General features: G+C 34.9%; 1 protein-coding gene and 1 non-coding gene across 7 annotated transcripts in view; one reads left to right on the top strand and one right to left on the bottom strand.

The window, feature by feature from the left end:
- Positions 1-27,998, bottom strand: part of LOC128867896 (NAD kinase) — an 87,717-nt gene that overhangs the window by 26,836 nt on the left and 32,883 nt on the right. For 2 of the 6 annotated variants that reach the window (XM_054109481.1, XM_054109482.1), the window contains exon 2: positions 11,983-12,801. The exons of 3 other annotated variants lie outside the window; for them this stretch is intronic. In XM_054109481.1, the coding sequence (XP_053965456.1) occupies positions 11,983-12,563 (581 nt within the window). In that variant the 5' untranslated portion in view covers positions 12,564-12,801. The remainder of the gene's footprint in view (positions 1-11,982; positions 12,802-27,998) is intronic. One more of the 6 variants, XM_054109483.1, reaches the window with a different exon arrangement.
- On the top strand, positions 6,750-6,821 carry Trnad-guc (transfer RNA aspartic acid (anticodon GUC)). The gene has a single exon. It is a non-coding gene; the product is annotated as a tRNA-Asp (tRNA).

The raw sequence follows: 27,998 nt of genomic DNA, 5'->3' as shown, positions 1-27,998 counted from the left end.
TCGAACATTAAAAATTCGAGTTCAACATTTCATTATTATCCCTAATTCCATGTCGATGGGTCGTTCGTGTCCGGCCAACAACGTGGAAAATTTTGCGAAAGGATTTAGGATTCAAAGGATTCAAAATACAGCTGGGGCAAGAATTGAAGCCGAACGACCTACCGCAACGCAGAATTTTTGGTGAATGGGCTCTTGGAAAGTTGGCCGAAGATCCACTTTTTTATCGAAAAATTGTGTTCAGCGACGAAGCTCATTTTTGGATCAATGGGTACGTAAATAAGCAGAATTGTCGATTTTGGAGTGAAGATCAGCCAGAAGAACTGCAAGAGCTACTAATGTATCCAGAAAAGGTCACAGTTTGGTGCGGTTTATGGGCTGGATGTATCATTGGACCGAATTTCTTCAAAGATGCTGCGAATCGTCACGTAACTGTGAATGGTGAGCGCTACCGTGAATTGATATCCAACTCTTTTTTGCCCAAAATGCAAGAGCTTGACTTGCATGACATGTGGTTTCAGCAAGACGGTGCCACATGCCACACAGCACGCATAACAATGGACATGTTGAAAGCCGAGTTCGGTGAACATTTTATTTCACGTTCGGGACCTGTCAATTGGCCACCCAGATCGTGCGATATAACGCCTTTAGATCATTTTTTGTGGGACTTTGTTAAAGCTCATGTCTATTCAGACAAGCCTGCTTCAATTAACGCATTGGAAGACAACATTAAAGCATTTATATGTGAGAAACCGGCCGAAACATTGGAAAGAGTATGCCAAAATTGGACTAAGCGGATGGACCATTTGAAGTGCAGTCGCGGTCAACATTTGCATGAAATAATTTTCAAACATTAAATTATATGGACTGTACTATCGATTTAAATAAAAATGTCATGCATTTTTCTGAATTTTACGTGTGTTTTTTAAAAAACTTTCCTGTAGACCTTGAAAAATCACCCTTTAGTAGAAATAAGCGCCGGACGTCGATGGGTCGACATCGGATTAGGGTTATTTTACTATGTTTTCATTATTAGGCGCAAAATATAAACGGCAGCCCTCGTACATTTGAAAATATACATTTCATAATTTTATAAGTAAATATGTACTGGAGCAGCAGGCGCATGATGCCTCTTAGCTGAACAAACCTCCCTATCAAACTTATAAATATGCTGGGTGGCATATTGGTTAGAATTGCCATCTATCAATGCGCATGGAATATGGCTGGAGTATGGAAGCTCATATCAATTATTTCACTACCCACTAAGCCATCATCATTAAGGGGGTATTCTAGTCTAGAAATTTAAAAATATCGAAAAAAATTTGTTTCAAAATTCGATAGTTTAAGTATTCAAAAATATCTACCCAAACGGATTTTTCACAATTCGAATTATTTTCGAAGTTACAACTATTTTAGTGACGCGACAGCTAGACTGGTTTGAGCGGACGGCGAACTTTAAACGTGTTTTTCTCGAAACTACTTCTTTCGATACGGTCGGCACGATATCTCAAGTTCTAACCAACCGATTTGCTTGAAATTTGTCATGAATATTCCTTAAATATATCTCTATCGTATGAAGCTCGAAAAACTGGAAATTTCAATTTTTTAATATGTGTAAACAATTCGAGAAAGCTTAAAAATAAGAGAAAAATCGACCTCAATTTTTTGAGTAGCCGCCATTTTATGGAAAAAAAATTTTTTCCCGTTTTTTCTGGTTCATACGATAATGACATTCATATTAATTAAGAATTTTTATTTTTTTTTTTCAGATGACCACCCTTTTTTCCCCCCTTCCACTTCAAGGACGCATAACTCCATGAAAATTCATTTTTTTTTTTTTCAAATTTATTTTGTGTGCTCCTAATATATGAATAAATAAATGATAAAAAAATGTATCGTAAAAATATCAATAGCTTTTTTTTTATTCATCGTCAAAAAATGCTCGAAATTCGGGCCTCTAGACTAGAATACCCCCTTAAGGTATCATCATTACGAGTATAAGTTTTCTTAAGTTCCTCGATAGCATAGTGATTAGTATCACTGTCTAGCAATAAGTAGTAGGTTTTTAACCAATTTCGGGCGATGATTCCTAACTGCTTCTCTAGTATTTTTTTCAAGTGTTAGCTTTTTATTATTGCTTTCAATTTGAATTGCGCTCAAATTCATAAAACACAAGGCGTTATGAACGATAAACAAGATCCGGCTTAAACTTGTCACAGCTGTTATTGCCATTATTTTTTATATGTTTTTCATCATAAGAAATTGTATGGTTTTTTTTGTTTTTTGCGAGTTTGACGTACACAAACTTTTAATATCTACATTAGCGTCATTTGCCAAATCTTTAGTTGTCAGTCGGGTATTGTATGGAACTATTTAATGATAATGATTTGCTGTTCAACCCAGAAGAAAGTGAGAATATAATTAATTTTTTCTATGCAATACGATTTATCATTTCAAAACAAGGTATTTGTGTTAACAAAGATATTATGAGAAGAAATAATATTGGCTTGAGGAATTTTACTTCAATCAAGCGTATTCCACTCCCTGATGAAAAATGTATCAAAGAAAAATTCAATTTGTATTAAAATGTGCAAATTCAGTAGACTAAGAGTGGTGGGTACTTGTATCAAAAATAATCGATGCGTTTTAAATAAGCGTTGAAGAATGAAAAAGTAATAATAATTTCATCACGACCAGTTTTCTTCGGAACCAGTTATGAACAAGGCCTCCTTACCCGATTTTCACCAGATTCGGTTTTTTGTAGCACTCATTTGCTACGGACGATGCATAACTTTTTTCTGGATTGCGCTTTATTTCAAAAGGGAGCGAGCGGAAATTGGTAACCAAAAAATTACCAGTTCTTATGGAATGCTGAATATCTGTTAGATAATACTTTGAATAAAAATATAAATAAAGGGGTTTTCAATTGGCGCGGGTCGATTTTGGCGCCCTGTGGCAACCAATGCTGGATATCTGTTAGATAATACTTTGAATAAAAATATAAATAAGGGGTTTTTCAATTGGCGCGGGTCGATTTTGGCGCCCTGTGGTAGCCATTTTGTTTTGGTGATATCTGTCAAATCTTTTGTTTATTATTCAGTTGTTTATGCCAAATCATCATGTCAAGTTACACGATTGAACAGCACGTTCAAATGATACAACTTTATTATCAAAATGAGTGTTCAGTAACGCAAACGTTGCGCGCATTGCGCCCATTTTTCGGTACACGTGGTGGCCCTTCCAATTTCTTATGGCCCAATTGAACCATATGGACCTAGACGACATGTGGTTCCAGCAGGACGGCGCACAGTGGTGCCACAGCGGCCAAAAATACAAGGAGTCATTCTAGAAGTTTGAAAATTTGCAGAAATCACTTTTAAGACATTTTAAACTTCTAGTTAAAAAATCAAAAAAATCCGCCCACTTTTGCGCCTACCTCCCACACAACCTTAACAATAAAGTAGCCATAACGTCCATAAAATTAAAAAAAAAATAACAAAATTTTGTATACTTGTATTTTGTGTAATTCCTAATATTGGGTAATAATTTTGTAAAAATCTGCCCCCTCTTACGACCACCTCCCATACAATACTAACTTAAAAAATGCTCTAACTGGCATAAAATTTTAGGTCAAACTTTAAAATTTTGGTACATTTACGTTTTAAAAAGTTTTCAATATTTGGTGTGAATTTCAAATTATTCCTACTATTTTTACGCCTACTTTTCATAGTACTGCAATAAAAAAAAATTTTTTTTTTCAATCTTTTAATAAATTTTTTACATCATCATGGTATTCCAATTTCTTTAACTGCTGTGCCCAGATGACCCATCACAGCCCCATTTGCTTAATAAACGCAACTGATGTGGAAACTCTTCAACCTCACATTGCGATTTAGATTTAAAAATTCTTGAAACTGTGTGATCAAGTAATTGTTGTAATCCAACACTACTACAATTTTCCTCAACCGTAATATTAGCAGGATAACATTGCTTTTTAACTGCCAAAATTTGTTTATAATTTGGAAAAATATCACAACCGATTTCTTTGGCTGAGCTTCTTAAAATTTCATACTGGTGCTTTGATAATGCAGCATCGATTATGAGGCTAAGTGCTTTTTCAGGTGTAAACGATTTAAAATTTTCTTCTTTATTATATCTTTTAGCTGCAGACACTATCAGCTCTTCAGAATAATTTTCACAAATTTGTTTTATTTTAGTCCTCTTAGTTCTCTCATGATTTTCTTCAAATGAAATACAAGGTCTTCCACGTTTGGCTGAAAGCGAAGTACTTGGCTGCTCAATATTCAAAACGTTTTTATTTATCGTATAAAGCCGTGAAAGCCATTGTTTATTATCAATTAAAAACCTGGATTTAATGCGCGCACTTTTGTTCCACTTTAATTTAAATTTTGGATAGAAATATTTTATTAAAAATTTGCGAAAATTAATTATATTTGTATCAGACAAATTATAATTTGCTGATATGACACCAACAACAACGTCAATATCTTTATCCCTATCGAACAATAGTTCAACAATCGCATTATAACGAATATTAGATTTATCCATAACTTTAATAAATTTCTAAACACTTTATATGTATTAAACTTGTATTAACTGTCACTGTCACAAAGATAATAATGCAAGCATATTTATATTTTAATCCATAACGGACAATTGACGATTCACCGCCAACTCATTAAGAACTCACTTCTGTGTACTCTCCCACCACTCGCGTTGGCGACAAGACTCGCTCCGACTATTGCACGTAAACATATGCATAGCGCGCAGTGTGAATTTCGCGCATGGTTGTTTGTGGTTTTTGTTGTGTATAAATCGCTGTGCTAAGCTGTGCTATGTCTTGTTTTCTTTAACTTTTAGCTGAATTTTCAAGCTTTAATTTGATATAAGTCTTAATGCGGTGCTCAGCGGTGCAATATATTTTCTAGTCCTTTGAAAATGATAAATGTTCATTTTTTTGGGCTGTATATATGCTACATGCAACTTTTTTCCATTTTTTAGGAATTTATTTTTTTTTTTGTCATTTTTAATAAAGAAAACTGGTTCTTACGAATTGCATTTTTAGAAATGTTGTGTGATGTTTCATATGTAAATAACAAGCATTCAAATATAGCACTTTGAACTCCCATATTTCAAGTATGTTGTCATACCTTAACTTTGACATACTGTGTACAGAAAAATAATAAAGATTATGGTCTAAAATTTTAAAACAACAATTCTTAATTAGTTGTTAATAAATTTTGAAAATTTCATGCAAATCGAACGATGTGAAAAAAATTGATTTATGGCCGCAGTCTACATGAAAAGTTCCCACTGTGCGGCGCTACGTGCCACACAGCAAACGCCATTTTATTCCATTTCAACATCTACCCGCCCTTATTGAAAAACCCTATATAAAACAATTTTAAATGCAGTCAAAAGGTTTTGAAAGTATATTTGAAAGCCAAGCAAAAGACAAAAAGGGGAGACATTATTTTTCATTTTCGACATACAAAAAATTAATCATCCAAATTCGTTCTTGAATCAATTTTTACCAGAGGAAATCGGGTGATTATGTCAAATGCATCGACAGCAGGATTGCGGTTTGCGAATGTCGCCAGCTTCTGTATTTTTTGCACAATGAATAGACTATACGAACTATAAATTATTACGTTTTTCTTACAAGAATCCCCGTAAATAGAAAGCATCTCCTTAATAATTTATCTATGTAAGTTTTTTCTATACTTAATAAGAAACTTAACCAGGGCATGGAGATACATTTTTTCCATAGTTTATATTTTCTTCCCCCTGGTTAACTTGTTTCTTGGGCGATATTCCAAGGGTTAATGAACCGAGTTGACTAAAGCTAAGTATTTATGGTTGTTTTAAGTCTATACGCGCACACTTTTTGAATTCCCTTCGTAGCCACATTCAATAGCACAAAACAAAAAAAAATTATGATGTCTGAATAAGTCATGTAAGCCAATATTTTGATGGCTATATCATTTTATTCAAAGAATTTCGAAGAATTTGACATTAAACTAATGATAAATATTGTGCTGGTAAACAATTTTTTATTAATCAAAATATAATGAATATCAGTTTATACGTATGTATGCATGGCGCTTTCCGCCGACTGGTACGATTTTTTCTATAAAATATTTTTGTTGTTCTTTCTACTTAAAGCTTTTAAATCTATAAATATTTTTGCTTGATTGTTGTCTGCTACTTAAGTGTATTCACAAAAAAGCAAAAACTAGAAGATTTTTGGACAGCATTTTTCGCTGTGTTCACTGTGCGGAAAAAAAAAACCGAACAAATTTAAATGAAACAGTTAATGCTGGAGGTTAAGAATAAATTATGCACAGAGGCAATAGCAGAAGTAAAACAAAACAAGGTGGCGTAAACACAGGCAAACCGAACACACCAAGCAAAGCAACAGTCAAACATATACCTATACACATATGTATGTATGTAGCTCAGCTAGCAAACAGGCAGCGCATAATCGACAAGTCAAATGAATCAAAATTGAGTGGAATGAGAGCAAAGCGCATGTATAATAAAAAATGAAGAGAATAAGTAAAATATTTAGGTACCTTCGAATGAGCGTAATGGGCAGCTGAGCGCGCATGCAAACAGAGAGTATGAATTTCATATTTTAAAAGAGCAAGAGCTAGCGAGTAAATGTTTGAAAATATGCATATATCTTCAACGCTCTCTTATGTGCTTTTTTTTGACAATAAAATATAAGATCCTCGATAGTATAGTGGTCAGTATCCCCGCCTGTCACGCGGGAGACCGGGGTTCAATTCCCCGTCGGGGAGAAAGAGATTTCTCGAAACTGATGATTTTTTCTTTTAATGAACCATAAATATTTTTTTTCTCATTGTCAGTTCCAAGTACATATTAGCAAATATGCATAGTAATAATCTACGAGTATATATGTATGTATGTACTTTAAAAATGTGCAAATGACTAGTACTTTGCACGATCTCCTTTAGTTTAGGAGACATGGTTATTTAATTTTTTTGTTTGTTTTTGTTGTTTTGTTATTTCATTAACGTCCAAATTTTTCGGATATCATTCACCACATCGTTAAATAATCATCAAATAAAATTGTTAAAATTTCGTATGGCTGTCACGTGTATTGCCTCCTGCAATTCAACGTCATACTGTTTTTTTGTTTGTTTGGTTTTTTTTAATATGGTGACAAGTAAATTTACAAATTTTAATAATCTTTGTTGACCACAACAGCTGTTTAGAAATATTGTTTTAAAAATATTTTCAATGAGCTATTCGCAGTGTGAAAAAGCCGGGGAAATACAATCAAAAACCATTTAAAAAGTAATGAAAAGTAATGAATAGATTCGTTAGAGATAAAAAATGTTTACAACTGCCTAAAATTGTTTATAAGCATGTGCATATATGTACGAGTATATTGGCATTTGTGTTATTCAGTTAATTTTTGGTGAGCTTATCGGCACGTTCATCAACAGGCACTCCGATAAAGGTGAGTAGGTACTTGATAGTGGCGATATTTAAGCAAAACTCATATGAAATTTTTAAAAAAGTTGTTAACGTACGTATGTACACAGATACATATAACGTATCATATATGAATAGGCCAGGACACCAAAGCAAGTCATCTAAGCAAATAATTTGAAAATAGCGTTTTTGCAAATGGTGGTGAAATTGTTAAACATTGGTTATTTCGCAAGGAGCTGTGATTGAACCGATCAAAGATAATAAAATTTGTGCTGCAATCTAATTTAACGAATAAAACAAATGGTTGTCAAATTAGTGATAAAAACAGAAAAAGTCAATTAAAATTATGTAGCTGCTATTGGAGAAAAATTGATGGCTTAAATGGACAGCCAAGTGCGATTATACTTAAAAAATAAAAAATATAAAAAAAATATTTAAAAAAAATTAAAAAAAAATTTTAAATAAAAAAAAAATTTTAAATTAAAAAATTAAAAAATTAAGAAACAAAAATATTAGAATATGAAAATAAATTATATAGTGTTATGAGTATATAGTAGCAATATGAGTTATAGCTCCTTAAGGGGGAACGCCACCGTGAAAATTCAAAAAAATCGTTTTTTTTTTGCATAAGTTGTTAGTATAACTACTCAAGAAAATGTGGTAAAAATTTTAAAGCGAAATTCGCTTTATTCCCGATTCTATGTGCACTTAAGTGAGCGCCCGTCGGTTCGGCCCCGTAGCGCTTACGATCGATGCTTTATTTCAAACGCGTTTTTCTCGAAGCGACTTTTTTTGATACGGTGGCAACGATTTCTCGAAGACTAATGAACCGATTTAAATTTTCTTTTTTTCAAAATTTTTGTTATCGCATTGGCTATCGTTGTACGTAGACGATTTTCAAAATTTTGAAAATAACTATTTTAATGGGAAAAACACACTTCACCACCATTTTGTCGAAAAAAAAAACAAAAAAACGGCTACGTACAACGATAGCCACTATTGTGTAGATTAATAAATTTTTGGTTTTTTGATTGCAGATGATTATTTATTGCTGTATCGCTGCCACCAGATGACGCCCTTTTTTTTTAACTCGTGCATAAATTTGTCAATTTTCAATATTTTTTAATAAAAATTTACAGCAACATAGTCTAATATATATTTAATAAATTGCCTTTTCTCCGATCCTTGAATAATCATTCCACCTTACAAAAAAAAATTCCCAAAAATCGACTATTTATTGACCCCCCACAGTGGCGTTCTCCCTTAAGTTTTTTTTAAGTTACAGACAATTTCACAAACAAATAAAATTTAAAATTGCATAAATTTATCACTAAAAATGGGCATAAAATTGGAACAAAAAATATTATACATATTTCATTGATTTATATTTTTTAACATTAAGGCAGCTCACAATTAAGTGCAAGAAAACTGTCATTTCGTTTTCATTTGAAATATTCAAACTTGTGAGGCCTAATTTTTAACAAATTGTAAAGCTTTTCAAACAAAGCATAACAATTATGTGCAATCACCCTATAGGAAGATTTATAATTTTTGGACATTGGCGTCATAGGCTCATAATATTTGACACTTGTGAACAAGACAGCTTCAGTTTACAAACAGACAAGAAATGGAGCGCGTAAAGGTTAAAATAAAAATTTCCATTACACAAACTATTTTTGTTTTATGTAGTAAACAAGTTAGTCAAAATCAAAATCGGATGATTAATTCTGCGCCACCAGCAACATAACTTTTACCCGTCACTTATTCTGAATCACTTTGCAAAGTAAAAGTTATTTTAGGTTAACATGTTTAAAGCAGTGAAGTTCACGAACGAGCAACTTTTGAAATTTTTTAATAAATACTACCGAAATTATGTATCTTTGATCATGTGTTCTTAGTGAACGTTGTGACAAATTCTACGTAAAAAGTTTGGCAAGAATTGAAGTGCCTGAAACAATTTCAGCACCGAAACTTCCTTCAAGAAGTCCAGAAATAATATCGAACTTGCCAACGATATTACCAAGTTCCGACGTATATGTATTGAATAATTATGGAATGTTAGGTATTAAGAATCGATCTACGCAAATGTGCTCGTGGTGATAATATCTTTAGTTTGCTGCAAGAGCATCATAACTAAAAAAATAAATAAATACATAAAATAAAAGTGAAAAATTACCAATATCAGACCGTTGACCGGCTCTCAGCGAATTCGAAGGAATCAGCTGATTTGCTGAGGTAACAGGGGATGTGACAGGAGTTTGTTTACGACAAAACCTAGACTGCGTTGGTGATATATGAAAAAATCAACGCAGACGCTGCTGCAACTGAAGTTACTTTGTTGCCGTTGGTACAACTACTGATTGGAAAACTGACTAGAAAACTGATTGCATTCAACTAACCTCATTTTACACATTTTGTTTTCATTTCATTCGCTTCTCTATCTCTGTAAAATCCACCATGACGTTACAGCCAATGTTACTCTCACAATTTTGCTTCGGACGCCCAAACCTTGCATTCTACGAGTATCACACTTGGGAAGAACGTCATAACCCAAAAAACTACTACCAGCTCTTCTTTTATGCGGTGTAAAAATTCACGATTAATTTATAAAAAATTCACGATCAAAATCACCTATTACTCCTAAACGGGTAACCTCCGTCGTAGATTCGCCGAATATTGTTGCTCTCTTTGCATGTTTCTCTACATTCTCTCTACATTATTATTATTAAAAGTGGTGCGTCAGACTTGTGTGATAAGTTTTTCATACTTTTTCATTTCAAACGTTACGTTTTAAGAGTTAACAGTATCTCATTTTTCTCTCTTGCCTTTTACTTAGAGAGGCAAACGAAATTCAAAACTTTACAGCCGTTTTTCTAGGATTTTTCGTTTTTTTCGAGTACTTGAATGTAACTTTTTGACTGATATCTGAATTATTCGGAGTTTGTGGCAGAAATGCGGATGCTGAAGTGGGCAAGCGGCGCTCCACTGTCGGACGAAATACAGAACAACTTTATTCTGGGTAGCAGCAAAGTCGCTCCAATTAGCACATAATTTCAAGAAACTCGCCTTCGCTGGTACGGCCATGCTATGAGAAGACTCGAGGACCACACAGTGAGTCGAGTGTTGCAGATGGAAGTGTTAAAAAGAGGGCCACCAAAAAGGTGCAAACATACTAAAGGGTGGCCGATGTTGAATGTAAACCACACCTAAACGTCAAGTTTTTTTCTGCATTTTATTTGACATTTTTCAATTTTTCAGACTAACTCAATTTGAACCATGGAAAGATACAAAATCGAGCAACGTGTTAAAGTTATTCAGGCTTATTATGAAAACGGGCGTTCAAATCAAAATGCATATCGCGCACTTCATCTTCAGTGATGAGGCACATTTTCACCTTAGTGGATTCGTCAATAAGCAGAATTGCCGCATTTGGGCGAATGATAATCCAAGAGTGAATGCCGAAAAACCAATGCACCCACAAAGAGTGACTGTTTAGTGCGGTTTATGGGCCGGAGGCATCATTGGGCTGTATTTTTTCCAAAATGAGGCCGGTCAGGCAGTTACTGTGAATAGTGTTCGCTATCGTGAGATGATAACGAACTTATTATGGCCTGAATTGGAAGATATGGATGTGGACGATATCTGGTTTCAACAGGACGGTGCCACTTGTCACACAGCTAACGAAACAATGGCTCTTTTGTGCGAAAAATTTGATGGCCGAATAATCTCACGTCGCGGCGATGTCAATTGCCCGCCAAGATCATGCGATTTGACACCGTTATACTTCTTTCTTTGGGGTTATTTCAAAGAAAAGGTGTACGTCGAAAAGCCAGCAACAATTCAAGAGCTAAAGGATGAGATAATTCGGCACATTAACGGCATAGAACCTCAATTATTTCTCAGCGTCATCGAAAATTTGGACCATCGGGTGGAGGTGTGCCGCCGAGGCCGCGGCGGTCATTTGGCCGACATTTTGTTCCACACGTAATTGAGCCATACCAATATTATCATTATAAAGAGAAATGATAATAATTTCTTAAAAAATTGTATTTTATTCAGGGTCAATATCGGCCCTTGAAACTTAACCACCCTTTACAAAAAACGGCATGCGATACAGAAGCGTGAGTGGAGAGACAATTAAGAACCGTATGACCTGGAGATATTGCACAGGAGAGTCTACACGAAACGGCAAAAGCCAAGCAAAAGAAGAAGTTGTGCGCCTAAAGTCTCCATCGTTTTATATCTGTTTTTGTGACTTTATAAATTTATGTGTAAAAAATAATTGTTTACATCACGAAAAATTAATTAAATATAATTTCAGTGAGAAATAATTTGGTTTTCGAGCACAAGTCAAATTACATGCAACCAACATGTAAAAAACGATTTTCAAAAAAATGTAAAATGAATTTCAGCTTAATTTATAAAAAAAAAATTCTGTTATAAAAATCACATAATTTATAAAATAATTTATTTTGCACAAAATACACAAATAACACTTACGGCCATGTACCCGATCGCCGACGCCGTGTGGCCGCCGAAAAGTAATTGCCATTAGGATCATCATCAATCAACCCACCCGGCGAGCTGCCACTTTCCGTGCACAATTTGCGGCTCTTGTGTTGCACTTTTTTATGGGCGGTCTCATATTCACCAAAATTCAAATTTAATTGACGCAATTTGTCATTCAGTTCAACACCATTACCATTCAACAAATCATCGGCAACACATTTTCTATGTGTCGCATTGCGCTGCAGGCAAAAGCGTGTCATCTCGCTGAAACCATCGATAGGCGGTTGTTGTTGGTGCTGCTGCTGCTGTTCTAGGTGTTGGTGTTGCTGTTGTGGTCGTTGTTGCTGCTTTTGTTGATTTGGTTGCTTCTGTTCAGTCTTACGTGAATGTGTTGCGGCGTGGTATGACTTCTGCGAATTGTAGTGCGCTTGATGATGTGTTGGATGCAGATGATGTTGATAAGCCGGCTGACGATTTGTTGTAGCGCCACCCCAGGCGAGCTTGTAGTTGAGTCGTTCTTCGAGGCGACTTTTGTGCAAAGTGGCCAGATCAATGTCCGACAGACAGGTCATTGTGATTCGATAATAGGTTTCTATTTATTTGTTGTTATTGTACTGTGACTTCTGTTATTTTCTTATTGTTTGCTTTTTAATGATTTAATTTATTTACTTTCCTAATTGTTTGTAATTAGTACAGTTTACTATTCACTAAGTTTCACTTGTTGTTGTTGTTGGCACTTTAATGTTCCACTTAAGTAATTTTATTTAAAAGCAGTTATTTGTATGTATATTTGTTGTTGTGTGCATCATTCTACGAGTAGTATGCGCATATAAAATTTACTAGATTATAATTGTACTAATATTTTAGTACATGCATTTATAGCGCACACATACACATTTACAATGTTCGATAAGCACTCGGCTAAATGGATTGATACGCCGTTTATTGCCGCACGTTAATTGCGACTCGTGGGACCACTGCCAGGTTGTTTATAGGTTACACAATTGAAATTGATCGATTGACTGACTGACGCGTAGAAAAATTTCATGCGGAAGCTAGCAAAAACAGTTGTGGCTTGAATGGTACAGTCGGCCACATAAGAACGTAGTCGGCATTACCCGGAGGAAGCTACTCGAAATTACTGCATTGCGATTTTCGCGCCTGCAGAGGAAGGTATTGTATTTAATATATTAAAAAAAAAAAAAAAACATCGAAATGAACATATTGGCAAAGAAGAATTAATCAGGTTCAGCAAGCTCATAGCATAGCTGAGTGCGAAAGCCGTTTTGTTAGTTGCAACTACAAGAAACAGAAGATGTTCCCAAGCAATGGCTGATACTAAATACATGCAAATAACAAAGCAGTGTATAAAAAAATGGTTAAATCGGTTTAAAAAAAGTGCACAGCCAGTTCTGAAATCGTGAGTCTCTTGGCAAATTGTCTGGAAAATAGATATACTGATCCTCAGTCCTGATTTTGAAGTTGTTAGCGACCTCAATTATTTAGAAACCGGCATTAACTCCGATAATAATAGGCCTCTTCGATTCGCCAAGCGTTAGCAAGTGGTGAATGGATAAAGCAACTGGTATAAATAAACATATGTTGGTAGCACTGGTAAAGAGCTACCAAAACTTCCATTTGTTTGGAAGCACTTGTTTCTTTTTTTCGGTCGGGACAACAGCACTCAGACACAATTAAGTCCATTGTACTGCACTCGGCTTTCCTTTTTAATTTTCTTTAAATCTTCCCGACCTCCGAAGAAATCTGAGTAGATCTTGTGGTGCTAAGGAGACAAGGTTGTTGCTTCTTAACACATCAGTGACAAAGACCTCAAACCTGATTCGAGCAAAGGCCGGCCAGACGCACGGAAAATGGTCCGTCGTCTCATTCTCCTCTCCACATGCTGGGCAGAGTACACTGTCTGAGATGCCCACCTTTTCCATGTGCTTCGCCCATAGAAAGTGGCCCGTCATCAGTCCAACCAGCTGCCTACAATCTCCTCTGCTTAGTGAGAGGAGGATCTGCGACAGTCGGTTAAAAATGACAGGTAGCATCAGTGTTGTGCATCTGCAGCCTCTCTCAGCCTGCCAAGCTCGCTTGTGCGTTGAAGTAACCCGTTTGCTTACAGTGGCTTTGATAGCTACAGAAGGGAGTGGCAGAATGGGCTCTAAGGCCAACTTCCTTGGCTAAAGAGTCAGAGATGTCGTTACCCGCGATATCCACGTGTCCCGGGACCCATGTTAGCATCAGGATATTATGTCTACCGACACAGTTCAGCCTGGACTTACAGGACTCGACTACCCCTGATGTGGTTGGGGGGCTGTCTAAGGCCATGAGCGCAGCTTTGCTGTCGCTGCAGACACATACAAATCTGCTTCTCCATCTTTTTTCCACAACAAAGTTCATCGCTTCTTGGAAGCACTTAATGAGCATTAGTCAGTCACAATTACTAAGGGTGTGAACATTACTCGAACATCAAAAGAGAATTCGGAAAGTTAAAGTACCAAAAGTCTTACTGTTTGTTGCCTGTTTTGTTGTTGTTGTTGTAGCAGTATGATATAATTCCAACAATTTTAGAATGTTGGATATGAGTTCAGATCTTTCTCGTCTCGTAAAGCCGACACTCGAGGGAATGGCACAAACTTGTCCAAAGCACGCCTGAGAGTATGAAACAAATGGATCCCTAAACATTTACGTGCGCAGAAGTTGAGAGCTTGGCAAAAGTCATTGGTGGGTGAAAACCATGTTGAAATGCATGCAGCCCTTTGATTGGACATCAATAAACACCCTTTGCCAAACCTATACAAAGTGTTTGGCCCCAAAAGCGACGAACTTGGAGCTTTGTAAAAGAGTGCTGAGAGATATGCAGCAATACACTTAACAAACTCTTTTAGCGGCCTTTTCCTGGAGCATACGCCGAAAGGCTTCTAGAAACCACACAGCATCGAAATTACCATGCCAAAAACGATGCTGGTGAAGGTTGAATGTGGTTTTAAGGTATTTGAGTGAAGGTTTTAGTACTCATAAAACAATGTAAGTATGAAAGAAATTTCTAAATAAAAATATTCGCTTTTGACTATCAGTGGCTACGCTTTCCTGTGACACACTGTAAATAAGTGCTGGATTTTCAATTGCAATAATTGCAACCTTACGTCTAGCTCACAAATACTTATTTAATGCTTAATTATGTAAAGGAGCCCTTTTACTTGTAATTTGTAATTTCACACAAGAAATGATAGGTTAATTACGCATTGGGTAAGACGTAATTGCTCGATAATTTCAGAACTTGATTTGAGTAGTTAGGAAAATTTTTTAGTAATTTTTCAAATTTAGTTTTGGGATGTAGTGATGCCAGTATTGCCAGAGGATCACCTGATACCATCTAAATACGTAATTACGATTTTTGACAAAGCAACTTTTACATGGAAGCAATACACAACACTTTCAAAGGAAAAATTTATAACAACGGTATTTTTAGCCGCTTCAAGCTTGAAATTTATTAACTTAAAATTTAATAAGCTATAAAACTGCATACCAAAAATCTTTAGAAATTCTAATTGAAAACTGTGGACTTGAAATGAAAAGCTTGTGGATTTTTTTTAATTCTTGTATAAAGTTTGAAACTTGGATTTATATGGTTTTTGTTGCACAGTGAGCTATGCTTTTGTCAAGAAAACAAAAACTGAATATTAAAAAAAAAAACAAAAAATTAATATTCAAAAACAAAAATATAGTAATATTCAAAAAAGAAGAATATTAAAAAAAAGAAAATAATAGTAAAAACTAATAAAAATATGAATCCGCTATCATTTTTCGCAGGCTGTATAGCTTAAGTGCGCTTGGATATATGGGTTATCATATACCTGCCAGTTTCAAAATTTAATCCAGTCCATTTAAGTCACATTTTTAATTTAGCGACTACCTTAAGAAGCAAAACTACCCCATTGAGTGCTCAAAAAACACAGGCGTAGTCGTAGAGCAGCCAATGCATGCGGAGGACATCACTGTTGGATCATGGTGAAAAAAATTCAGAAGGTGTGATTGATATTAGTTACCGTTAACCGGCTCTCAGAGAATTTGAAAGAATCAGTTGATTGGCTGACGAAACCATAATCACCCAGTGGTTTGTTTACGACATAAACTGAGATTGTGTTGGTGATACACGCTCATGTTGCTTCGTTGCCGTCTGAACAACGACTGATTGGTCAAGGTGTGAATATGTATGTGTGGAAGGTTTTAAATGCCGAGCCCTCAAGGTTGAAAAAAAATTTGGGGGAAATTTTGGATTCTACGTCTTTCGTTTTGTGTTTCAAAAAGTTTAGCTTTAGCTTAGTGGAACACAAAACGAATGACGTCGGCATATCTGTCAAATTCGCTCAGAGCCGAATAACGGTCTGCTAGGTAGTACACTTGTAAAAATCTTTTCACCATGCCGAGCTCCGGTGTCGTGTCAACCGAAGTTACTCGCTCAATTTGGTTTTTCACCATAGCTGAAGGCCAAACCTTGTAATCTAACATCCTTGGGTTAGGACTTATGGAGCGGCGAGATTATTGGCCCCAGGTTTCTTTGAAAATGAAATTAACAACAACATTACAGAGAAACAGAGAAACATTACAAGATTAGATAGCGTATTTTGTTTTATCGTTTGTAGGTGCATATTCAAAATTCGCATTTGGCGGGCCCGGATTTCAGCAAAATGGCACTACGCCCCACACAAAATGTTTAATAATCGATATTTTGCGCACTAAATTGGATAATTGGGAAATCAGTCATTTTGGTGATGTTAGCAGGCCTCGATAAGCTGCGATTTATTGTGGGGTGCCGTTGAATATCTGAATAAGTTCAATCCCGAAATGATAAATTTGTTTAAGGGTTAATTTTGTTAGTGGCTATAAAAAATGTTTTAGTAGAATTTCGATATACATACATACGTAAGTTACGGTATACATTTTCCGTTTTGAGCTTTGGTAGCTTGGACACTTATAGTATAATTTTATTACAAATATTTTGCGCTTTAAAACATAAGAAGTCTCTATTAAAAGGAATTTTGCCTTTTCCGATGAAAAAAGACCAAATTACCCATCTAAAGTGGAATTAGAGTGTTAAAACTACGTTGCTTGTTTTTTTATAAGGGTTAAAAAGTTTTCCATACCGATTTGCCTTAAAAATGTGCAAAAGAGTAACATTTAGACACGCCCCTTTCTTCTCAAAAACCCAATATTACAGTTTCTAAAATCCTGCAATGCATAATGAAACTCATCACTCATCTAACTTAAGCGATTCGTGGCATTTTTAAAGCACAAATTACATGGCTTGCTGGTATGCAATTAAATTTCTTGAATACCTAAACTCAAGTGTGGCAGTGAATTTTTCCCACATGACTCAGACTCATTGTTATAAAATACCAAAAATAAGAAAAAAAAATAAAAATAAATGAAGATATATAAATATATTCATGCAGGCGCATACAATTAAACACAATGCAACAACAAAAGTAATTTTCAAAGCACCAGGCACAAGACACTCTGCACAAAAATGAAAGTAAAAGCGATGAGCAAAAACTGGATATGCGAATGATGTTGCATGCAAACGCCGAGCATGTGCCACATTCCAAAGACTACAAGACTACAATAAGGCGGCAATTGTAACAGCAGCACTAGCAGCAGCAACAACATGAATCGGCAAAACAAATGTGTCGCAGATGCCAGCAGCTGCCAGAAGCAGAAACGAGGAAGTCAAGGATTGATATACTTATAGATATGCCTATAGTGCATAAGGATGACCAACAAAGAAATAAAAAAATCTTCATTCCACCCATAAATTTTTTCTATGACCAAAAAAAATTAAAACACCTATTTTCTTATTCAATATTTACCCTTGCAGTCAACGCTTTAAGGGGTTAGGGGTAGTCAGAATTTTCAATTTTTTTGCATTTTCTTAAAGTAAAATATTTTAAAAATATTATGTGAAAATTTGAAGTGAATCCGACAAATACTTTTCGAGTTATTCAACAATTTACAAAGGGCGCTCGGGCGCTCCGGAGCAGATAGCAAAACTTTAAATGCGTTTTTCTCAAAACTATGTTTTTGAACTGGTGGTAGATTTCAATAAAATGTATACTCCTTTTGAAAAACATAAAAACTCGCACCTGATCGAAGGATTTTTTTTCAAAAATTTCGATTTTATTTAACAATTAATTTTTCGTTTTTTTCTCGAAAATCTGAAAAATATGATATTTCTTGAGGCCGTCACATTGTTAACTTTGAAAAAAAAAAAAAAGCTTCGATCAGGCACAAGATTATCTGTTAATAAAACTAATTTCTCTTATCCATTGACTTTAGATGAATCTCCAAGGACAGGTGATGATCATAGCAAGGGACTTCTGGAGAAACGGGCTCCACACAAAAAGCGTTAACGTTTACAATTATGATTTCTTTTTTAATTTTGCTAAAGTCAAGTCGAAAGATGATGTATTAATGCTATGTTTTTATTTTTGAAAAATAAATAAATTGACTAGCAGAAAATAATTATTAAAAATCATCGTTTTTTCAGGCCTCTGACTACCCCTAACCCCTTAACATTGAGTTCTTTGCATTAAACTTTTATATAAATTTGGTATTAATTATATTAATTAAATTCTCGTCACAAATGTTCAAAAAAAGGAGAACAAAAAATGGCTATTTTGGTCATAACATAAATTTAGAGGGCAGCATCAAGAAAAAAATGTTATTTTTGGGTCATCCTAATATACATACCTACATATAGTAGGTTTTGCATATGTTTGTACATAAGTATATATGTGTTCAAAAATGCCCTCATGCGCAGAAATGTTGGGACAGAAGCAAGAAACAGGTCAGTGAGTCGGGCTAAAAGCAACAAGTGCTGCAATACACATACCAACAAATATCATATATATACAAGTATGTACACACATTCTCAAATATTTATACATATTTGTAAGACGGAAAAATTTTCGTCTGAATGCTGCCGCTAATGTGATGGCTGATGATGATGAAGATGATGGCTCTGTTGCTGTGCCTGCCGTTCAAACTACCAAAGATGTTGTTGTATAATCCCATTAAGCTTGGCTTGGTCCGGGTAGCAATTAATAGCTTATGAATTTTGCCGAACAACAAAGTAGTGTAAAGAGAATTTTAGTATATGATATTTACATGAATGAGACGCATGTAAACAACTGTGAATGTGTGTGTAATAACCTAACCTTGATCTGTTTCAAGTCAAAAGAAAACAAAACCAAAAAAACCCAAAACAAACAATAACGCATCTTAAATATGGAAAATAAGATTCATCAAAATGTGGGGAAAAACGTTTGATTGTCAAATTGAATGCGCTTCAAGTAATAAAAATCGAAAAAAAATCTCACACTTAAAAGCCATTAAAGGCCAGAGCAGAGCAGAGTGCCACGTGGCCGAAAAAGCCCAAAAGGGTAATGTGAGGTAACACCTACCAACGGGGAGGGGCCACAAACATTTATGCAAGTGCATACATACATAAATATTACTAATGAGTTGTATACACAAAAATATGCGCGATTATATCGATAAGCTTTATTGAACAGCTTTGTTGTCATTTAACCAAGGAAGCGCATTCAAGTATGCGAATGCTAATAAACTTTTTAATACCTGCAGTGTTAATAGAAAATATAAATGGTATTTAATGGTCATGACAAATGCGATATAGCGACAAGTTGACGAAAAAATTTAAAACATCATTTAATTATTTAAAGGTTAAGGTGAAAGAGTATGCATGTAAATATGTATGACGGAGAGCGAAATGAAAGCGCAACGGTGAATCACACTACCCAACAAACAGTACTATGAACTGAGTGTTAAATTCCATTTCAACAACCATGAGAAAACGAGTTGGCTCTTAAATTGCGCATCCCATTCTATAAGACGCACGAGCATGGACGATTGGCCTTCAGCATAGACTGAGCTATTGGATTGGTTTATGGACAAATTCTGCGATTTATAAAACATTGTGCGTGATCTTGCAGGGAATATAACAGAAGAAATAAGTTGGTTGCAGTTAGGTGATTTAGAAGCTTTGGTGAAATTTGTATGAAAAATTATTAAGCGATTCACAAAGATCTGTGCAATTTTATTAAAGAGGCACAAATTGATATATAATTTTAATTAAAAACTAATTGAAATGAACTCTTTTTAATTGCTTAAGAGTGAAAGCCAAGCTCGTGATTTGCTTATGTGTTTTTTTTTTGTTTTAAAAAAATTGCTTATAGCAGTGCTGGAAGTAGCCATTTTATTTTATTTTTTTTTTGTTTTTGAGTTTTTCATTGAATGCTGAATGAAATATTAATTCCGGAGGCAACACATAGAGCGTGATATCTACACCCAGAATGGGAGTCTGAAGAATAGACTACAAGGAAACTTTGCTGAGTTGTTGTTGTAGCAGCAATACTAAACCCAGTCACTGCAATTTACAAGGCGAAGTCCAAAATAAACAAGACTGGCGTCATAAAAATGTTTTTGATGGCGCCATTTTTTTTAATGAGTTAGTGCGTTGGACGCCACATCCCTAGCTGGCGTCCAGTGAAAGTTTGGTGAGATTCAGTTCAGTGAAAGCGAAGTTATTGCGTCTAAAGTGTCAGTATGTTTGTGTCATTGGTACAAAAATGAGTTTCGAACAAAGAGGTAATATCAAATTTTGTTTTAAAATCGGTAGAACGTTAACGGAAACATTTTAATTGATGAAAAAAGTTTATGTTGTCTATCTCGTGCCAGAGTTCATGAGTGGTTTACACGTTGTTGTAACAGAGATGCTTGAAAGAACATAAATGACAATGAACATACGCGCCGTCCAAAATCAGTTGCTGGTAAACTTATCAAAAATGAATCGAAATCATCGTTGTAATTTATGGAATCGGAGTTGAATATCTCCAAAACATCGATTTATCGCATTTTAACTAATCATTTGGGCTTACGAAAGGTCCATGCACGTTTCATTCCGCACAAGTTAACTGGGGACCAAAAATTGCTTAGAATTCAACATTCGAAAGACCTCATTAAAAAGAGGCGAGAAAATACGAGAACTTCCTTTACAACATTGTAAATGGTGATGAATCGTGGTTTTTCCATCATGAACCTTAAACTAAGCGTCAAAGTGCCGAATGGAAGGTCCCAGACGAGCCACTACCTAAAAATTCGGGTTTGGAGAAGTCAAAAATCAAGTCGATGCTCATTTGTTTTTACGATTCCAAGGGAATTGTCCACAAGGAATTTTCTATCTTGGCGTTTTGAGGCGTTTGTTGCATCGCATTTGTCGTACTCGCCCTGAACACCGCGAAGGAGGAAGTTGACGCTTATTGCCTGATAATGTACCCTCTCATCGATCCGCTCTTGTGACTGATTTTTTTACGAGAAATCGCATTTTAACCATCAATCACTCACCGTATTCGCCTGATATGGCTCCCTGTGACTTCTACCTATTCGGAAAATTGCATTTGACCATGAAAGGAAAACGTTTTGCGTCCATAGAGGCCATCCAAAAGGCTTGTACCGTCATCCTGAAGGACATTCCGATCAATGACCTGAAATACTCTTTCGAAAAGCTTTTAGAACGCGCAAAACAGTGTATCGAGGCGAGAGGGGACTATTTTGAATAAATAAATTCGTTTCTATTTTAGCTCAGTCTGGTTTATTTTGGACTTCATCTTGTATATATATATATTATCATTACCCACTTTAAAAAGGCTTTGGTTTCTATGAGAAGCAGATATTCACTCGAAGTTTTGTCATGGCCTGCGATCGGATGCGGATGCGATCCTTAAGGGGTAACACCACTGTAGAAATTTCAAAAAATTTTTTTTTTTTTTATAAGCTTAAAAATTTCTTTGAACCTTTTAAAATACAGAACAAAAAGTTTTATACGTTACCGAAGTTTATTTCATAAATATTTTAAGCTTTTAACCAAGCGTTAGTGACTGCTACCAAACGACTTCTCCAAATTTCCAAACTTTAAACGCGTTTTTCTCAAAACACGTTTTCTGAAATTGGCACGCAGCATAACTCAAACAATTTTAAAGATTTTTAATCAGGTTTTTCACTACGTCTGTATAATAACCTTCTTAAGAGAAGAGCGTAGGGGATTTTCGATAGATTAATTTAAACGATTGTTATAATTATTTAAGTGCCGTTTTTTTAGTCCAAAATAGAGTTTTTTCCTTCAAATGCTTGCTCATTCCACAAAAATAAATATTTTTTAAATCCCCTACGTGTTTCTCTAGCTATTCTTATCTAGATTAAGAAAAAAAATGTTTCTTTGTTCCAGATTAAAATTTGCACCCTCTGTGCTGCGTGCCGCGGAGCTCCTTCAAGAGAAACCACATTACAAACTTTGTAGTTTTGTATTTTAGTATATAAGTAATAACTTCCCAAATCAGAGTGATTGTTTTCCTTTTCCTTCTATACAAAAAAATTCTTTAAAAATCGTGTTTATTTTACGCGTGTACAGTGGTGTTACCCCTTAAGAAAAATAAGTTTTTCCATCACTCAATATTTCAATCCATTAGTGTACTCTCAATCAACGGCCAAAATCGTAGCTACTTTTTGTATCATTTCGTGTTTCATATCCACAAAAGACTTCGCTCCGAAGGGTAGTCACAAATCCACTCAGCTGCGACAGCCTACTTCGTCAGTGCTAAAGCGCATTCAAATTCGCACAGTGTACTTCATTAGACTTAGGCGCCGTGCAAATTAACCGGTTTAACCGATATTTATTTATAATACTAATAAATTCGTAATAAAGACAAACAGCTAACTAGTCTACGCTTTCTGCATATTTAACTATCGAAATTTTTGTGTTTTTCCTTACTAACTTTTTTTTTATTCTATTTTGGTGTCATAATTGCGGTGTCATTGTACGAGTTATTGACGTTCTGCATTTTTTAGAGGACCGTATTAATATATATATGTATGTACATATATATGTATATGTAGAGTGTGCACATTTAAATATGATATTTATATTGCTTTGGCGGCAATTTTAAGAAGGAACTAACTATAGTTGGCGTATAAAATTAGAGTTTTATTAAAATATTAAACTGTTAACTACACTAACAGTAAGTTTATTTAATTGTTGACTAGTAATTTCGTAGGAAATGTGTAGTTAAATTCTATTAAAGCGGCAAGAGTTGACGGTTAGTTGATTTACAAGATGATTGGACTTGAATCTGTAACGGAAATTGGCAATTTTTCTATAAACATTTAATTTTTATCTGACCGGTACAAGTAAATGGTATTGAGAATCATTTCGAAGCGTTTCTCTTTACCGTTAATGCAAACTTAATTGCATACAAAAGGTATTTATTCGTATTTATGTATGTATGTGCATGTCGGCAGGCATTCGCATTGATTGCTCTAGAGCAGCAGCACAATCTGAGCGCTCAAGTATTTAGAAACTTTATTTCATATTTACCGCCATTTAACCGCTTTTCGAAAATCGATGTCAAGTATAAATCAATTTGCACCAAAGCGTGTATTTCGTAATGGCATCAATTTCGTGTGTGTGTGTGGATATCTACTGCAAATTAAATCATGCACATGACCCCTTCCGGTAGCCCCTAAACCACAAATCAACCACAAATGCCAACAAGACTCACAACAATGTGCCACTACTACATATGTATATATGTATATGCACAATGTGCACACATACGAGTATATACAGATATAATTGAAATCATAACGCTGGTGACCGCTAGACAATTTGCTGTTTGACACTTGGCTGGCATTGGCTGCTCGTTTGGGTCATTGGCACTTATACGTCATTTGCAGCAATTTAGGTGTTTTATGCTCTAATTAGTTGGTGAAATATAAATGGTGGCATTTTTTTCTAATATATTTTTTTGTAGTCTTAAGCATTTTTTGCACCTCGGAGGTGCATTGCAGATAAGACTTTTTCTATTCATGATCTGATATTAGGCCAATCACCTCTAAATTCAGCACCTATCCACAAAGCCTACCTCGTTCTTTTTATCAAACGAACTCCGCGAACGAAACGAACTTAATGCACGCGAATTGTAGAAAAGAATAGGCCAAAAACTCAGATAAATGCAAGCGAATAAAAGTAGATAAAAAAGCACATTCAACGCGTGAAGAATTTAAAAGACACAACAAATACATGCGTCTACCGGATAACAAAGAAATACATAGTAAACAATAACAAAAATTGCTACGGTCAAGCACCGAACTTTGGTCACAAATAAATATACCGCAACCGACCAATTTATGGTGGCAGTTCAGGTGCTGAACGATTGATTGATGACGAATTTTGAGTGCTAATTAAGAAGTAGGTATGCACATAGGCGCAGCAAGAGGGGACGAGGGGTCACATATTGCTTGTCCATGCGATTTGGGATAGCGAAAAACGGGTACAGACCTGACAATTACGTATTTTTTAATAACTAAATAATTTAAGCAAGTTTTGGAGACGTTAAATAGGGTCAGTATATCTGATTTTAAGCGGTTTAACGCCTGATTTCAAGTCAGTTTTCTTACATATAAGCGAAAGAAGTGAGCAGCGGGTGTTTTTTAAGAGCTTGAACATTTAAAATGAAAATACAAAACAGAAATATTGTTTGAATGATTTTTTTTGTATTATAATCTGGTAGATAACTTCACGGCACTTATTTTTTTAATATGATATTCGGCGTATGTCCGCCGCTGCTAAGAGTTAGATGGCCCTGCGGTCAGTTCAATTTTTGACTACTTTATCCAAAAAATCTGAATAAAACCAATGGAGGCTTGAATATTGCAATAAATCGATTGTTAAGTGCGCTGCATGGCAAGTTGCGTCGTCTAGTTGGCATCAAATGTCGTCGATGTTTAGCTTATTAATTTTTGGAAACGAAAAGTGTTCGCCATTCTTCGGGAACTTCATGAACAGATTTTTTTTTTTTTCAAAATAAATTTCCAGTATTTGCAGGCATTATTCTGGCGTTTAAGGATTCATGAAGACTTGCCAAACCTTATTGAACAAAAATATCAACACAATTTACCATTCTCAGCTGTCAAACCATAGTTATCGATATCGATAGTTCTCATGCAGCTAAAAAAAACACCTCTGTACCATCAAGTCGTTTCACTTGCTTGATTTATATTTCTTTTTTGGAGTTTGACATTTTCACCATTTTTTCTAACATTCGTTGCTGTAGTAAAAGAAATAACCAGAATGTGCAACCATAAAAAGGAATTAAATCATGTTAAAATTGGCCATATTAAGAGTGTTTATAAATAATGGACTTATTTACATCATCGCTTATGAGTAAATTTAGGCCTAACAGTAAGCTCTTAAATCTAAGTCCTATGAAGAGGCTATTTTTGTATTGACGCATCTCCAATAATCAATGCTCGAAATTTCTTTATAAAAAAGAAATTACCCAACATCGTCAGCAAAAAATTCTTAAAAATCAAAACGATTTTCATGCCACTTGAGTTTTGCATTTTATTATTCAGTACGCCATACAACTGTGTCCTCCAAAATACTGCGTCCATTTAAAATATACTGATTACGTAATTTAACACTTTTATGAAATTTTTTTAATTTACACATATTTGTAAACTTTTATTTGTAAGGTTTTAGTAAGAGAATGCAAATTTTTTACGCAAGCGGTTTTTTTTTTTTATTTTTCATTTGTTTTTAATATGCTTTAAGAATACAAATTGTTTACAGTAATCTACAACTGCATCTATGCCCATATACATCTGCGAAAACGCTCTCATAAATGCAATAGTATAAAGTCTACCCCTCCTAACAGGTGTTTTTATACACGCCGCTGCATATTCACAGATACATATGCATACAGAGTACAGATTATAAGAGAGGTGCACAAAACTTGAAACATGAACTCATTTGACCTCCAAAAACAAGCTCACTACAAGAAAAAAACAACAAATTATAATATTTACTCAGGCAATTTTGAAGGCGTGAAAAATGCAAAATCAAACTCCGTAGTCTCTTGCCTAATCACACTGCATTGTGTTTGTTCTTTTTGTAGGAGCTTACAGAACACTGCTTAGAGTAGCAAAACCACCAACACTAAGGACGCAGTTTCAGAGTAAAGGTAACTGAAAACGTAGAACTATTTGGACGAATAAATCCCAACATTACAATATAATTTAGTTGTGCTCGGAGTCAAAATAGACACTCATGTCTTTTGATTCAGTAATTAGCGTCATAAGCGGCGAGTTTGAGATGTAGTAAGATGTGAGAACTAATAGTAACGGGCCTAGGACACTTATTTGGGAGACACCAGAGTAAGCAAGAAAAGAATAAGACCACATAGTACGTTATCGAGTCGAACGACACAGTGCCCTTTATCAAGATAGGAAATTATGGAGTTTTATACGAGTGTACATAGATATTTTTATAAAATCGTTCTATATCTAATGGCAGCATCTTCTGCGCATCTGAGCTCTGAATCTTTGCTCATGCTATACTGTAATGCTACTTTATCTTTTTACAATATTCAATACGTTTTTCATGCTACATGTTTTTGTTAATTTTTTATAAAAATACAGTTCAGTGTGTGAGAAAAGCCTTATAAATCCAATTTCCAAACTTTGTACGAAATTTGCAAAAATTTCAAAATATGTTCATTAAAATTTTTGACTTCTTAATCAGAATTTTTAAAAAACTTCTGGGTATGCAGTTTTATAGTCCATTCAATTTTAGTACAATAAAGTGTAAATTTGAAGTCGCTCAAAAATCGCGTTGATTTTAGGAAAATTTTTTTTGTAAACGTTGTTGAAGCATATTTTCCCCATATAAAATTATGCCCTAAGCTGAATCCCAAGATTCGGGGATTAACTTAAAAAATATTTCGAAATCGCGGGATTAAAATTGTCTATTAATATTGGCAGTGGTTAACTATTTTAAACATTAAATTTTAAACTTTAATATTGTAGTTTAGCTTATCTTAAAACCTGTAAGCAAATTGAAAAGGAAAAGCTTTTCTTTGAATATTCGATGACTTAAAAACTGCTCTAGAAAACATTCGCCTTTAATTAGCCAACAATTGCAATGGCTAAAGTATAATTTATGTGCATATTCAGTATTAGGAAATAGTGAATGGTCATGCAGTAATATCATCAAAGTTCGTTAATATATTAAATTTGCTGGTAAATGCTTAAATAATACCTTCTGAATTAATTTCGTAAACAAAAGGCTGATGTTAGGAAGGCTTTAAACGTCGTAACAAATGACATTCACCCTCGGCATGCGAATGCCAGCCAATAAATGTTTTTATACAAAGCTAATTAACCACTCACTGGCAAAAAAAATAACAAAAAATTTGCGACAAAGGCCAAATAAACCGACGATGAAACGAAATAGTGCCAATAAAACTAACGAATTGTGCAATGACGGTAAGCGCAGAGAATTTGACTAGCTAAATATGTAATCTAGAGACAATGTAGGTCGGCCAAGAGATTAGCAGTGAGTTGTTAAAGGAAAACATGTTAGCCAAAAAGCGGAAGAGTTTAATGGTTGTAGCCACCGCAAGAAAAAACATACACCACAATTACCACTGTAAGGAGATTATTGTCAAACGACATGTGTGTGTGCAGAATACTGGGTATCTGGAAGAAAATGTAAGAAAAAGCCCAAAGATCTAACTAAAATTAAACGAAATCAAACAAACAACGGCGTCTTATTGTACAAGTAGACCATGTCTATACCTACGTACCTACAAGCATATATGGGTAAATTTATTGACGAGCTTCAGTTAAGTAGCCAATTAATAGCAGTTCATTTGCAAAAAACAAAAAAAAAATTATACACAAGCAAGAAAAGGTTAAAAACACCAAAAAAAAGCAGTCATGCAAGCCCAATCAAATTGGGAGTAGGTTAACACGCAAAACACTCGATTCGATCACTGGTGAGTTGAAATAAAAGCAACATACAAAGAGAGACAGATGTTAATAAAAGTACTCGCACGTCAACAACAACTCCACTAACGAAATTAGCA

The sequence above is a fragment of the Anastrepha ludens genome, chromosome 6 (assembly GCF_028408465.1).
Source record: "Anastrepha ludens isolate Willacy chromosome 6, idAnaLude1.1, whole genome shotgun sequence".
NCBI classification, from domain to species: Eukaryota; Metazoa; Arthropoda; class Insecta; order Diptera; family Tephritidae; genus Anastrepha; species Anastrepha ludens.
This window is presented reverse-complemented; position numbering and strand designations above follow the sequence as displayed.